The following is a 13,656-nucleotide window of genomic DNA, read 5'->3' as shown; positions in this document are numbered from 1 at the left end:
TCAGGTATTGTTTGCAGGAAAACCGGAATCACCACCAAACCTTCTTGGCAGATGTGCAATGCAAATATTTCTTTAATGATCTTACACATTTATATTATTGCTGACCGAGAGTGAACCTTGAATCTATTTCTTACACATCAGCCTTTATTTGGTCAAGAAAACTTCTTGTTTAAGTCTCTGTGGAAATTTGTAGTTTAAAAAAACATGTGCTTTAAAGATGAATTGAGTTGCCTCATTGGAGGTTATCTAAGCTGGCTACGGGGTGAACCCCGGAGAAGTCGCCAGCGCGTCATGGGGACGCAAATAATCTAACAACCACTCGTGAATCACATGAAGCCCAAAAATTCTACTTTCCCTGAACGTACCGTAAGACGGGGGCGTTTCCAGCTGGCGCGGTGGGCGGAGCTTTGTCGGACAGGTGCTGGCGCTCCAACCTGTTCGTCTGAAGGCGCGTCGGGGACGGAACGGGCGTTGTTTTGGTGGAAACACCTGGTGGTTCTCCTGTGGTCCGTCTCCACGCGGGACAGCCGACCTCTCCCACGACAAATGACGTTTGAAACTCGCCCCGTACTAAACTCAAGGGTCACCAGGAGGATTTTGAAGCATCATTTATAAGATCTGAAGGGCGATCACCTGTTGCACCTGCCTGCAGGTACTTCTGGACTTATTTGAAAATACAGATCAGTCATGAAAGTTTAAGAAGAGCATTTTAACCGCAAAGAAAGTTGATTCACGCCAGCTTTCAATTTCGGACTGGAGATGGAGGCGACCGGTCAAAGGGGAAAATATCTGGCGCTGCTTTTACTCTTAGGTGAGTTCTATATTTCTCATAATTTATTACACGAAAAGATTTTTGGAACCCTGACTGTTATTTTTTTTAGCTCTACAGACTTAAAGGGTGGAATGGAAAATATAATTTATGTTTTCATGTCCTTCAAACTGCTTTGGATTTTGAATTACCACACCGAGTTAATAGTAACCTGGTTGTTACTCTTTTTTTTTTTACCACTAGAATTAAGACTATAGAATCCAGGAAGAAATAATAACCTCTTGGTGCGTCATTCTGACTTAAATTGCTGGTTCTGCTATAATTAGCACATACATTAATGCTACTGGGACATATTTCTAAATGACCTATTCTAATTTATGTAAATGTAGCCTGTATGATCACTTTGTTTTCTCTCTGAAATTCTTGTCATTTATCATCTGGATCCCGCCTGGGTTCGGGTTCTGGTTCAGGTGCGCCGTCTCTTTATATTAAAGTCCATTAAAGTGGGTTTTCTGTGAGTTGCATGGACGAATGAGCCTCCAGTGATCACAGACACCGTTCCTGTATCCAAACCAAAGTGGACTTTAATTCAGTCAGTTTGAGCTTAATTATTTTTGATGATAAACCTGCACAGGATGCAGTCGAGACTCTGCTGAAACCAGATGTTGTCCTGATTTATAAACCAAAACAACTATACAGAACACAATTTTTACACAATACAGTAGCCCATATTTGCTCCATCTACTGGTTGAATGATGTGTCTGAGACTGTGACTCCTTTATTCCAGGAGACTCCAGTGTTGTCTGTGGTTTCTGTGGTGACACTATTTGGTCAAAGGTGTGTCTAAAACCTCCTGTTTTTATAACATCGTTGATTTGTGGTGGTTTATACTTCCTGTCTCTGCAGATAAATGATTCAACATTAAATATAACAAGGACGTGTCTGTATTGACCCCTGGTTTGACACAAACCATCCTTTCATTCTTCCTGACCCTGGATTAATAAATTTAGATTTATTTTTCCGGCGGCGGATTAAAAACAACGACTTTAGAATGATCATTTTTCAGGAAGTGGGTTTCTTTATAGGATTTCCACATAACTGGATCCTGCAGTGTCTGTTTGTCTCTGCAGGAGTGGAGAAAGAAACGGCATAACAGAATGTGGCTCTGTCACATTCTTACATTTGGTTGACATGAATCAGAAACTATTGCTCAACTTGCATTCTGTTGTCTTCTGACTGTTTTCCAGTGTTGTTTCTTTTTTCATTTAAGACTAAACTCTTATGTTTCTCTAATTTTAAAAGAAAATGCACAATTGAGATGATCCTTTTCTTGAAACCGTATGCGTGACAGCGTTAATCTTATGCTGTGTGAACAGGAAAATCTCGTATAGCAGCCTTGTGATTGTGTGTGTTTATGTGTGTGTGTCTGCAGAATGTTAACCCTTTCATTTTGGTGGTTATTATGTTCTCACCCCTGATTTTATTTCTGTTCTGCCTGCTCTTAGGTTTTACTCTTGCATCTCTAGTCTTTCTCTTTCACTCTCTCTTCTCCTCAATGAGGTCAGTCACACTGAAGCTCTTTGTCAGCCATGTGTAAACTTTGTGTGTGTGTGTGTGTGTGTGTAGTCCTGTTTCCCCCCTGTCTTTCTCTGTGTGTGTGTCACCATTTAGTTGATGTGTCCTTGTGCAGACTGACTGTGTGGGGTTTTATCTGTGGGAGTCTGCCTCCCTTAGTGTGATCATTAATTGAGCTCATCAATCAGTAACCATAGAACAAATGCACGTTCGACCCACAAATCAAAGGGCAAATGTTTGTCTTTTTCCTGTTGGATTTGTTTATGCATTGCATTCTCACACCCTTTTCATTCATGATTGTGTGTGTGTGTGTGTGTGTGTCTCCCACGTTTAGATGTAGACTTTTAACTGGCCGTCGTCGTCAGTAGTCGGCGGCGATAGGAGATAACTGAGTGTATTCAACCTGCTAAAAGCTGATAACTTGAATGTTGTATTGAGTCTCTTTCAAAATGTAATTTCTAACACATGATAAATGCTCCAGTGCAGAATTATGTTTCCATGTAAAACTACAGTAATTTTCTGTAGCATGCATAAAATATTTTTAAAAAAAGTTTCAGTCACTAATAAGATCTTTACAAAAAAACCCAGGCCAATTTTCATATCTTCAAATGAGACATTATGCCTCTACAGACCCACAGCGTGCTGCTGAAAATTAAATAAGTAAAATATTTATTAGATCAGCAATGCAAAATGTAGGGTTTTTGTTTATAAGGGTTCAACTGATTGTAAAATAATAGAAATGATAACTTAAGGAAACAAACTGTGCACAAAGGAAGAATCTAAAGCAGTTCTTTATGAGTTTGTCAGCTTTCTCACAAATGATCACTCATAAATGCACTGTTGTTCACGTTGATGGAAGTCCTGCTTCACAGCATGAAGACCTAAAGTCCCCCCCCCATCTTGTCTTGATCTGAATGACAGCAGACATGCAGGTTGGGTGAACCGGCATCTGCCTGCAGGTGTGAATGACTTTCTGCATCTACAAACCTGTCTGGTAGAACTCCCCTCTGGCTCAGAGCATTATGGGATACAACCTATAGTCTTGAATCTTGTGTCACTTCAGAAAAAAATGACGAAAACATCTAATTGCAGTAATATTTACTGTTGTTATTTTTTTGGTTTGTGGAAGATCAGGGGAGAAAAGAAGAAAGTTGTGATGGGATGTCTTTAAATGGTCTGATTGAAATCAGTGAAATTTTGGGGGATTTTGATTGATTGGATTTGTCGGTTGACAATGTCAGTCAAAGATTTCTTCAAAGATTTCTTTTGCATGTAAAAAAAAAACAAGAATGAAATGAACTGAATAATTGAACAACCTGCTATCATCAATAGCAGGTTGATGTTTCTTTTGAGCGATTGCCATGAAATTCCCAGACATAAAGGAAAGAGCTATAGGCTGCAAACCATGACTCAGACACTGCAGAAAAAAAAAAAAAAGACATTTCCCTCATTCTCTTGACACTTTGGTACTGACAACCAAATATTTGCACACTGACAAACTAAGCTAAGACAGTGTATGTTAATGGTGACATTGTGCTCAGGTTAGTTAACTATTAATAAATAATAGTATAAATAAAATTTAGCCTCGTGATGCTCGCCTGCCTGCTTAATATATAATATTTAACACAACTGATCAACTTTCTGTTCTGACTATAATAAAAGGTTAAAACCTGATTGAAAAAAAAGGTTAAAAACTGATTTAGGAGGTTTTATTTTATGATAAATGTCAAATATTGCATTAAAAGCGGCAGGAGATTTATTTAGAATGTGTGTTTTGATGGTTTTTCCTTGCTATCCTGTAGCCGTGGGCGTGCGGAGTGTCTTCGTGGAGCCTCCTCAGCACGCCACCAACCTGCGCTCCCTGGCCGACAGCGAGACCAGGCTGCCCTGTCGCTACCAGGAGGAGGACGGGGAGAAGGTGGTGCAGGTGACCTGGCTCAAAGAGCTCCCAGATGGCAGCAAGGAACAGATGATCACAGCCCACTTCACGGACGGCCACACAGGTGAGCATCAGGGGGCGGTGTGATGGCAAACAATAATTTCCTGGACTTTTTTTCTTGATTAAATGTCAGTAAAAATGGATTGACATCATGCTTTGAACATTAGAGTTTGGACGTTACGCGGGCCGGGTCCGGTTCGAGAGCAGCACCCCCACGGGGAACTCAGCCCTGATCATCCCCAGCACAGAGGAATCAGATGAAGGCAGATACATCTGCCACATCTCCACCTTCCCTAACGGAAACTTTGAGAGGCGCATCACGCTCACCGTCTGGAGTAAGCACCTTCTTACTTTTCTCTCTTCCCTCACACACTTTCCTAATCCCATCAGAGTCATGATGGTTGAACTTTATTTATACCCATAAAAGTTAAAAGAGCAGCCGATCAGGGAGAATTCAGCAGGTTTGCCACAAACGCTTCAGTTTGAAGCATCTGAGGTTTCACTGGTGAGAAATAAACAAAATGATCAATATGGATCCGCTTATTACATCAGATCGATTAATAACACAAGCAAAATGCAAAGCAAGTTTGAGGTTGACCTAAAAATCCAGAAGTTAGCCCAGATTTGCTCTCATTTAACTAAAACAGGCACAAACATATGGATAAACCTGAGAGAAAATATTCCTACAAATGAGACGCAAACCATTTCACAAAAACACCCCGTTCCTATTTTATTCTTTTTACATTTATGTGTTGAATCGAAACTCGCCCCATCCTTTCTTAGGAATGCCTTTCCAGGATCAAACTCAGACTGAATCATGGAATCTGTTACCTGTGAACCTGCACACCTGTGAATACCCCAAACCTGGTGTTTGTGGGCATTCCACAGCTCCCAGTTTGTTGTTACCCCCGTCTCACCTTGTCAGGTCAAGAGATAAAACACTGAATTGACTGTTTTGATTCAAACATGTCATAAGATAATAAATTAATTTATTGTCACCTAACAGTAAAATAAAACATTGATGGACAAGAAGTACTTGAAGTACTAGAAGCATGATTTATTTACTCTGTGGATGATTCAGGTCATGAATCATAAGTCACTCCTCTTTCTGGAGCTGCTGTCAGTTTCAAGAAAACTATTCCATTCAAAACAAGTAGTTTTACACAGACAGCTTCACATTTAAAACATAAAAAAATGACAATAAAATAGGTCTAAATGTCATCCTCTGTCAATATATACATTGATTTCAGTATTAGCATTTGTAGGGATTCATCTTTTGATCTAAATCTTTGAAATAAGTCTTGATCCGATGACGATTTTAGCTCCAAACTTAAACGTCATCATTTTGCTGCCGGTCGCAGTTCAGTCACAGACCTGTCCCGACACGCCACGCATCAGATAAACCAACAGACACACATTCACCACCAACTGAAAAGTCTCAGCAATAATTACCCTTCTTCACCCAGATGTTGAATTTAGATGTGGGGGAATTGTTAAAATAGACACCAAATCATTTGTTACCTTCCAGTCCTAAAATGAGATTTCTCATTCATTCTTCTTTTCTGGGCCCTTCAGAGACCTTTATTGTATTCTTCCAATTTTAGGTGTGTTTGCACGTTTTTATTTAATCATGACTAACTGCCATCTATCATTAAAAGATTAAATAGTTCCTTCTTTTAATCTGACTTTTCTTTTACGACATATAAACTGTCAGTCAGACGTTGTGTGTGGCGCTGTGATGTCATGTGTTTTCCTTTTAAGACTCCTTCAGGTCGTTGACCTTTTCTTTGTGTGTCGATCCATATAGTTTAATTTTGTCAATGCTAACTACCTGTTCTGTGGTTGTGCAACAATAACACAAACACCAGTGAAACTTGCGTGTTGCCACCGACGCTTCGTGGCTGGTGTGTGAATCACAATCGGGTTAAACCAGTTGGTTTGAGTGTAGTCATGTAAAAATATCAGCAGTGACACGGTTCGAACTCTGTATTTTTGCACACTTACGAAGAACTCAGTGACTCACTTCATATCCTGAATGAGAACATTGTGGACCTTTAAGCTTCTGCTGTCATTTTCTTGTCTTTCAGGAAGTATTAAATATATTTTTCTAATATTCTAATCTGAAGCTCTCAGCAACAGTGACTTGACAAACGTCAAGTCTGATCTTGTCCCTGGTGCACAATGACAATCACTACAAACATGGAGAAGCATTTAAGGAAAGCCTTGTTTCAACGGTTGTAATCACAGATTAAGTAGATTAGGATGAAGTCAGGCTGTTTTTGGGATGATTAATTAATCTGAATGCAGTCAAAGTAGGCTCTAATTATATAGCATCTGATTTGGGTCATCGTTTTTAATACAAATACTGTTTATCGGGTCTTTAAGTAGACAAAATACAGTTCTGTCAGAGCATGATGGTACAGAACAGAGGATGAGACAATAATTGATACAATACAGTTACACACAATCTAGGAGAAGTTGTTTTTTAAGTCAGTTTAAATAGAAAAAAGTTTGGTTTTTTTGCTTGTGAAGTGTAAAAAGTTTTAGGTTTATATCATATGAAAAAGTACATAAAAATAATTTTAATCACTTTCCCATTCGTGCCACACAAATGAATAGGAAAGGTCTTTTTTTTTTCTTTTTCTGCAGTGTGATTTTATTTTTACGGGATTTTTTAAATCTTTTTTTTTTTTAAAGTTTATAAAGAAATTACTTCAAATTGCAATAAAATTAAAAGTTGAAATGAAATAAGACACAGGAAAATAAATCTCAAAATCTGACAAATAAAACATCAGACCTGATGGAATTAAACATTTTTAAAATAATTTTTCGATGTCACAATAGTTCTGTTATTTTTTTACTTAACATTCTTTGCATGCAGTACAATTCTTTACTGAACAGTATAGAACTGCTCCTATATTGAAGTCAGCAGATTTTTTTTTTTGAGGTCTCCTTTGTGATGGAAGACATGTTGAGCCTCAGGTGGAGGTGCGTGCCAACGACATAAACGTCACTCCTAGAAGATTTGTGACATAAAATTCTACTGCTTTGAAAACTAGTTTGAGACGGGTTTCAATTAACTTGTTAAAAGTCCTGACATAAAATGATTCTATCATGAGGAAAACACTATTTAAACAGGAAGTGGTGGGCGCCGGGGGTCTCCTACTGCCCTGCAGAGGCTCCGTGTTCACGTTGGCCTAACTTTAAAGTGTCAAACTTTACACAATAAAGTTAAAAATTGTGACATAACGATAAGAAAAGCACATTTTTGGCTTTCCTCAACGTGTTTGTGTTCTCGTCCACCAGTTCTACCCTTGTCCACCCTGGAATCTGTTTTGCTGAGGGAGGGCGAGTCGTACCGCGTGGCCGCCTCCTGTCGAGCCGTGGGCCGCCCTCCTCCCCGTCTGTCCTGGGACACCGACCTGCCGGGTCAATCCCAGAACCGCACCAAGGAGGGTGGGTCCGTGTCCAGCTACTTCTCCCTACACCCGCTGCGCAGCATGAACGGGAAGAAGCTGGACTGTTTGGTGTGGCATCCCGGCCTGGAGAAGCCTCAGAGGATCTCCAACCGCCTAGTGGTGCAGTGTGAGTACGGCCGATGGCCACAGCTGTCTGGAAAAAAGGTTCAAACGAGAGCGGAAAAGACCAAGAATGAAATGTATGACATGGAATTAGTTGTGTTTACAGAATGTGTGCATAATAACACACATTTTTTGACACCGTACAGTCTTTAGTGACAGGAAACCGGTTTTACTTACGGGAAGAATACAACACAATCATAGATTTCGATTTGTGCTGTCAAAACTGAAGTGATGACATTTCTTTTTTACTGTTCGTGTTCCACAATGAATGAAGAACACGAGTGATGCTTTTGTTAGATTCAGGTTTGTCAGGTAGGAAGTCATGAGGCCTGACCTGGGAACACCCGTAATAAAATGATATTAAAAGAGGTTCCTGTGAGGTCACGTTCGTGTGTTTACAGAGAAACTCAACTTTTATAGACAACATTGAGACTTCTAAATGTCAGAGATGCGTTTGGTTCTGATTGGGCTAATCTAGAGCTTGCTTCAATTTGATTGGTCAACTAGGACGGCTCTGAACTTCCAGTCACATTTGCTGCTTTACAAATCCATTCTAAAAATTGCACAGAGGATTCTAACAGTCATTTAATGGAGTGTTTATGCTGTCGGTATACAAGAAGACAAGATTGGGAATGATGAGATGTGTGAAATATTAGAGTAACTGATATTTCTTGACCTTTTGCCCTATGATTTTGATGGCAAGTGACGCCTATCTTGAGTATTTTGGGTTTTTTTGGAACTGGGCCAGTATCGAGAGAAAGCCGTAGTGCATTCAGCCGCTGAGCAGGCTGTAAAATAATCCCTGCAGGCAGTCAAACAGAAAGTACATCCAGTAAAATGTGCTTGTTTTTTGACAGACTGGGGAAAAACAAGCCAGTCATTCGCTTCAGGCAGAGGTTAAAATGAGCAAAAGTGGGTTTAAAAAAATTACCTATTTTATGTTAAAGTACAGTATAGGTTTAATTAGTGCACAGACATGTAATATTACTTTAATTTACTTTAAGTTTTAAATGGATTCTAACAGTGTCAGTTCCGCTGGCTCTTTATTCCAATGCAAGTAGAGTCTGAATGAAACGGTCAAATATTAAAATCTGATATTCTGACACCCCTGCTGCATGGTTTTTCACATTGCTGGAATGCTATCTTTGCACTGGTTTATTAAATACACCTTCCTAATGTTATTTACCAGTAAGAACACCACATCTGATTCAGAGGTGCTGGGAATGAAATCTCCGTTCAGCCCTCCTCTGTTGGGCCGCGAGCCAAACCTCTTTGGTCCTCCCGCTAATGGACGAGTCAAACAATGACATGTTATCTCCCTTTTGGCTTCACTGTAAGAAATATTTGGAAAGCTTAACCTCCTGGCTGTGAAAATAAATGGATGGCAGTCGACTAAACATTAGATAATGTTGGCAGGTTGGTTGGATGCTGGGAAAGTGTTTGAGTAATGGTGCATCGTCCACTATCACTGCTGGTGCAGGTCAGGGAGTACACACACACACACACACACACACACACACACACACACACACACACACACACCAGTGTAACGGACTGGACGTATCAGGTTCAGAACAGGAATCTGATGACTTTGTGATCCAATGTGCGTTTTGAATTGAACTATTTCACGAGTGATTTTATAAAAAATAAACTCATAGACATCCTGAAAGCTAATGTGTAGAACTTGAAGAGGAGATAAAAATCCATTCTGAGGTGATAAGGCCGGAAAGACAGACCTATTTATTTGGAAGTAAGAAAAACAAATTAAGCTGTGCCTTAATAATGTGGATAAATTCATTAAATGTCCATTCCTGCAAAGAAATATGTGACATCCATAGTCTTCCATGAAGTGCATAGGTGAATGTTTGTTACTGCTGCATGCTGATGTGTGTGTGTGTGTGTGTGTGTGTGTCAGACCCCCCAGATGCTACCATCTCCACCTCTGTAGCAGACTGGTTCATGGGTCTGGAGAACGCTGAGCTGGTGTGTAACGGCGGCGGCTCCCCCGAGCCCGACAGCATCACCTGGAAATGGTACCACTCTCATCCTAGTTGCTTCTCAGACATTTCCACCATTTAATTCTTGTGATTTCATGCTGAATTCACAACATTGTAACGCTATCCGCTCCAGCAAATTGCTCTTTAATTTGCATTGGAACGTGCGTAGATTTCCCTCCTGTTGACACTAAAGAAGCATCGACCCTTAAGGAGGATGCTTTAATTCAAAGTTGAGAAATTCAAAGGATTGTTGGAGGTGTTTTCACACGATGGAGGGAGTAAAGCGACACGAGGAAGAGCAGGAGACACATGCTAAGCATTTAATCATAGTGCCTTGCTTTAAATATCACTGTAATGCCTGGTAAAACACAGGGTCTGCACTTTAATTAGAGACAATGGAGCAACCATCATGGCTGCCACTGAACACACAATGATCAAATGTTTAGCGCTGAATAAAAAATGTTACAGCCATGAGGAAATATTAAAATACAGTATTGTATAAGATATAATAATATTAGTCTGGATTAAAATGTCACATGTTCATTGTTTTTTTTGTTGTTGTCAAGATTAGGAAATCGAAACCATTCTCATGCATGAACTTGAAATACAAAATGTTTAGCTTAGTGGAACAGTTAGCCAGTCTCTGCCTAAAAGGTAACCTGATATGCATACCTTCACTTCCCACAATCCCTTTGGCTGCATAAGGTGGATTGCTCACCTTATCTCTATCATCTAGAAGCATCTGCTCTGTGTCAGGTGCAATCTCCACCCGTGACTCCATAATAATGGAGAAGCAAGGTGGGGTTTGGACAAAAGAAATCTGAGCCAGCTCCAGTTTGTGGAGTGGATAGGTGGGGGGTGAGGGGGCAGTTTAAATAGTGAAACCAGGGGCAACATGACCCCTCTCAGTGGACCCGATCAGAAACCGGCTCTCCATTATGTAGCCAGGAATGGCTACAGCTGCATTGTGGGACTCCAATCCCTCAAACCTAGTATTTATGTGATCGTTTCAGATGAATGGGGGGGCTGGTTTTTAAGCCCAACAGGTTTTGGTTCAGGTCCTTCTGAATTGGCCGTTACACTCTGTGGTGACCTGATCCTGTGTGTAAAAACTGAACACTTCAGAGGCACGCTTGTTCATTCATTTCACATCATTTCACAGTGAAAATAATGAATTAGAAATAAAAACAAGGCGTCACAGGTTTTCTGTTACAAATAACTTGATCTATTAATGATGGATGATATTTCCATTGATTATTCACAGGAGAGGAGGAGTTTTACCAGATGGGGTTTCTGCAGTTGGAGGAAAACTTGTTTTTGGACGCCCTCTGCGCCTGAATGACAGTGGGCTGTTTGAGTGTGCGGTGAAGAACGGCGTTGGAGTAGCGAAAGCCGAGTATGAATTGAATATAGCAACCGGTAAGTACAATGAGAAATGAGAAACTGATCTGTCACTGTAGGTTTTGTGATTTTTAGAAGGAACTCATGACAGTACAGTAAAAGGTGCTGCCCCCTTCTGGTGAATGGAGAGCATGACGCTGATGGAATTTTCTTTCTGAGCTATTTTGTTGCATTTTTATGACTCATCCGACATCTTTTTCATAATTCTAGAGAAATCTGCAAGTACCGGGGCATCCCTTCTTGACAACCAGTTGGCGATCATTATCTGTGCTTCAGTCGGAGCTTTGGTTCTGATCCTGGCCGTCGTCATCCTGCTGGTCAGCTGTCACCACCGGAGAAAAAACAAAAAGCTTCAGATGGAGCTGAGGGAGAAAACGTGAGCTTTTATTCACCCCCCCCCCCCAGCTGTTCCAATGATAGCGGTGCAAGCTGCTTATTTAGGCCATTTACTCACTATGATTTTCTCCGTTTACTTTTTCAGACACTATTGTTCAGTAAATCCTCCAAATGTGTGTCTTTTTTTTCTTTTCTTTTTTTTTTCCCAGGGTGGAAATTAACAACCTTTCTAGACAAGCCTCCTTCAGGAGACTGAACTCTGTGAGTTCAGATCCCAGATCACAGGTACACACACACACACACACACACACACACACACACACACACACACACACACACACACACACACACCTGGTGAGAACAATCATCAGCAGGGATGAAACCATCCACCCCAGCCGGGTGGAGATTGGGTGGACCTGCTGGCAAGTCAGCAGCCATGTCTGCCGTGGAGGCCGATGATTACAGGCTGCAGCAGCTTCAAACACCTTGAATCCAGTGTTCAGACACACAGGCATTTTATTTCTGTTTTTGTCTTTATGTTCACTAACTTCCTTTTATTTTTCTTAACTTTTTTTGCTCCTAGTCGGAAGATTATGCTCTTCTGCGAGTCGACAGCCGAATGAAGAACAGCCAGCTGTCTCTGGTGAGTTTTCTGCACAATTACGTAAGACAGGTTCCAAAATATGACATGTAGTTCACAAATAAGTCAGTCTTAACAAAATTCCCCTTTGATTAATATTGATATTTTCAAATCCAATTGAATTCCACCTGTAAAATCAATTGAACACACCTCACATTAAACAAGAAGACGGCCTCATCATTGTTGTGACTGTTTGGGTCATTTCCCAACCTGCAGGAGCGTCCAGTATATAAAGGCAGTCAGTCCACTCTGGGTGGGAAGTGGGGGTCTCCAGATGGGGTAGAGCTGGACGACTTGGGGCGTCCTGTCGTCTGGCACAATGGCAGAGAGAGTCTGAGAGGAGCGGAGGTGGACAGAGAGTCGGAGGAGCGCAGGAGGAGGGTGGAGTCGTACCTGAAGAGCAGCAACATGTCGCTGGTAGGAGACGTTCAGTTTGGTGTCATCTGACGTTCTTTTTTGAAAACAAATCTCAAAAAAACAATTTAGTACTGATCAAACAGGAATCTAGATTATATAAATGAACAGATTATCTCTCAGTTAAGTCATATTTTACTGTTCTGTACGACTAGAACAGGTTTCTGATCAAACCACCAGACTGAAAACAGGCAGAAATGACTGACCTCTTACATTTCGCTGGTGTGTTTGAGGGACAGTGTAAAATATTAAACATAAATAATTTTATTTTATGAATTGAATTGAACTAATATTCTTTTTCAGTACCCAATCAAAAATTCAACTTAGCGTCAAGTGGATTAGCTGAACAAAGCAGCACAATGTAATTGCGGAATCTTCAATTTTAAATTTGTGAATAATGGCTTCATTTAATCTGTGGGGATGATTTTTTTTAAAAATTAAAACAATTAGCTTTAGCTTCAGCAACCACTTTATTTAATATTCTCTGTCAAATAAATAGTGATCAGACTTTTCACTGCCAGGACTCGGGACTGCCTTCCTCCTTGGTTCCAGTGAAGACCCAGCAGGACGACGGCAGCGGGTCCAAAGACACGGAGCCGGTCCCCCCCAGGGAAGGAGACTCTCCGCAGTCGCTAGAGGAGATCACAGAAGATGGTGAAAGCAGCAGCTACCAGCTGACGGAGGCACTCAACACTCACTTCTACTACAGCAACGGGATCCTCAGGCCCAAACCGCACTCCAACGCCATCCTGCTGCACTCCAGAGGACTGATCATCTAGATCAGACGCTGAAGCTATTGATTCAAATGATTTTGAAGATCCACTGATGGGAATTTTGCTTTTTAAATTTTTTTTTTTTTTTACCTTTCATGACCACCATCTCTGCCTCCTTCGATGCTACTCTGATCTGCAGCGCTAAAAACTCACAGCAGGACTCAGGTGTTCACGGAGAGACTTCCAATGTCTGTCAGCTTAGGATTTGTTTACATCGTATATTTTGAGGCA

The 13,656-nt window shown here is 40.8% G+C and overlaps 1 protein-coding gene across 2 annotated transcripts; it reads left to right on the top strand.

The window, feature by feature from the left end:
• The first annotated feature begins 468 nt into the window (after positions 1 to 468).
• Positions 469 to 13,441, top strand: nectin4b (nectin cell adhesion molecule 4b). 2 transcript variants are annotated; one of them, XM_068339910.1, is made up of 11 exons: positions 469 to 811; positions 4,147 to 4,347; positions 4,451 to 4,618; positions 7,590 to 7,868; positions 9,780 to 9,897; positions 11,126 to 11,280; positions 11,473 to 11,638; positions 11,808 to 11,883; positions 12,182 to 12,241; positions 12,455 to 12,655; positions 13,174 to 13,441. In XM_068339910.1, exons 1-11 carry the CDS (start codon positions 760 to 762, stop codon positions 13,429 to 13,431), a joined length of 1,734 nt encoding a protein of 577 aa, XP_068196011.1. In that variant the 5' UTR covers positions 469 to 759; the 3' UTR covers positions 13,432 to 13,441. The 2 variants fall into 2 exon arrangements, with proteins under 2 accessions (XP_068196011.1, XP_068196012.1); XM_068339911.1 differs by having other exon boundaries at positions 13,152 to 13,270.
• The last annotated feature ends 215 nt before the right edge of the window (positions 13,442 to 13,656 follow it).

This window comes from Antennarius striatus, chromosome 18, assembly GCF_040054535.1.
Source record: "Antennarius striatus isolate MH-2024 chromosome 18, ASM4005453v1, whole genome shotgun sequence".
In the NCBI taxonomy this organism is placed as follows: domain Eukaryota; kingdom Metazoa; phylum Chordata; class Actinopteri; order Lophiiformes; family Antennariidae; genus Antennarius; species Antennarius striatus.
This window is presented reverse-complemented; position numbering and strand designations above follow the sequence as displayed.

What these genes read in the sequence shown, in the direction of transcription:
- nectin4b (XM_068339910.1), top strand. Translation starts at nt 760, where the DNA reads ATGGAGGCGACCGGTCAAAGGGGAAAATATCTGGCGCTGCTTTTACTC. An exon ending in TGAATTGAATATAGCAACCG is followed by an intron (nt 11,281 to 11,472) that starts GTAAGTACAATG and finishes TCATAATTCTAG; the next exon opens with AGAAATCTGCAAGTACCGGG. An exon ending in ATGGAGCTGAGGGAGAAAAC is followed by an intron (nt 11,639 to 11,807) that starts GTGAGCTTTTAT and finishes TTTTTTTCCCAG; the next exon opens with GGTGGAAATTAACAACCTTT.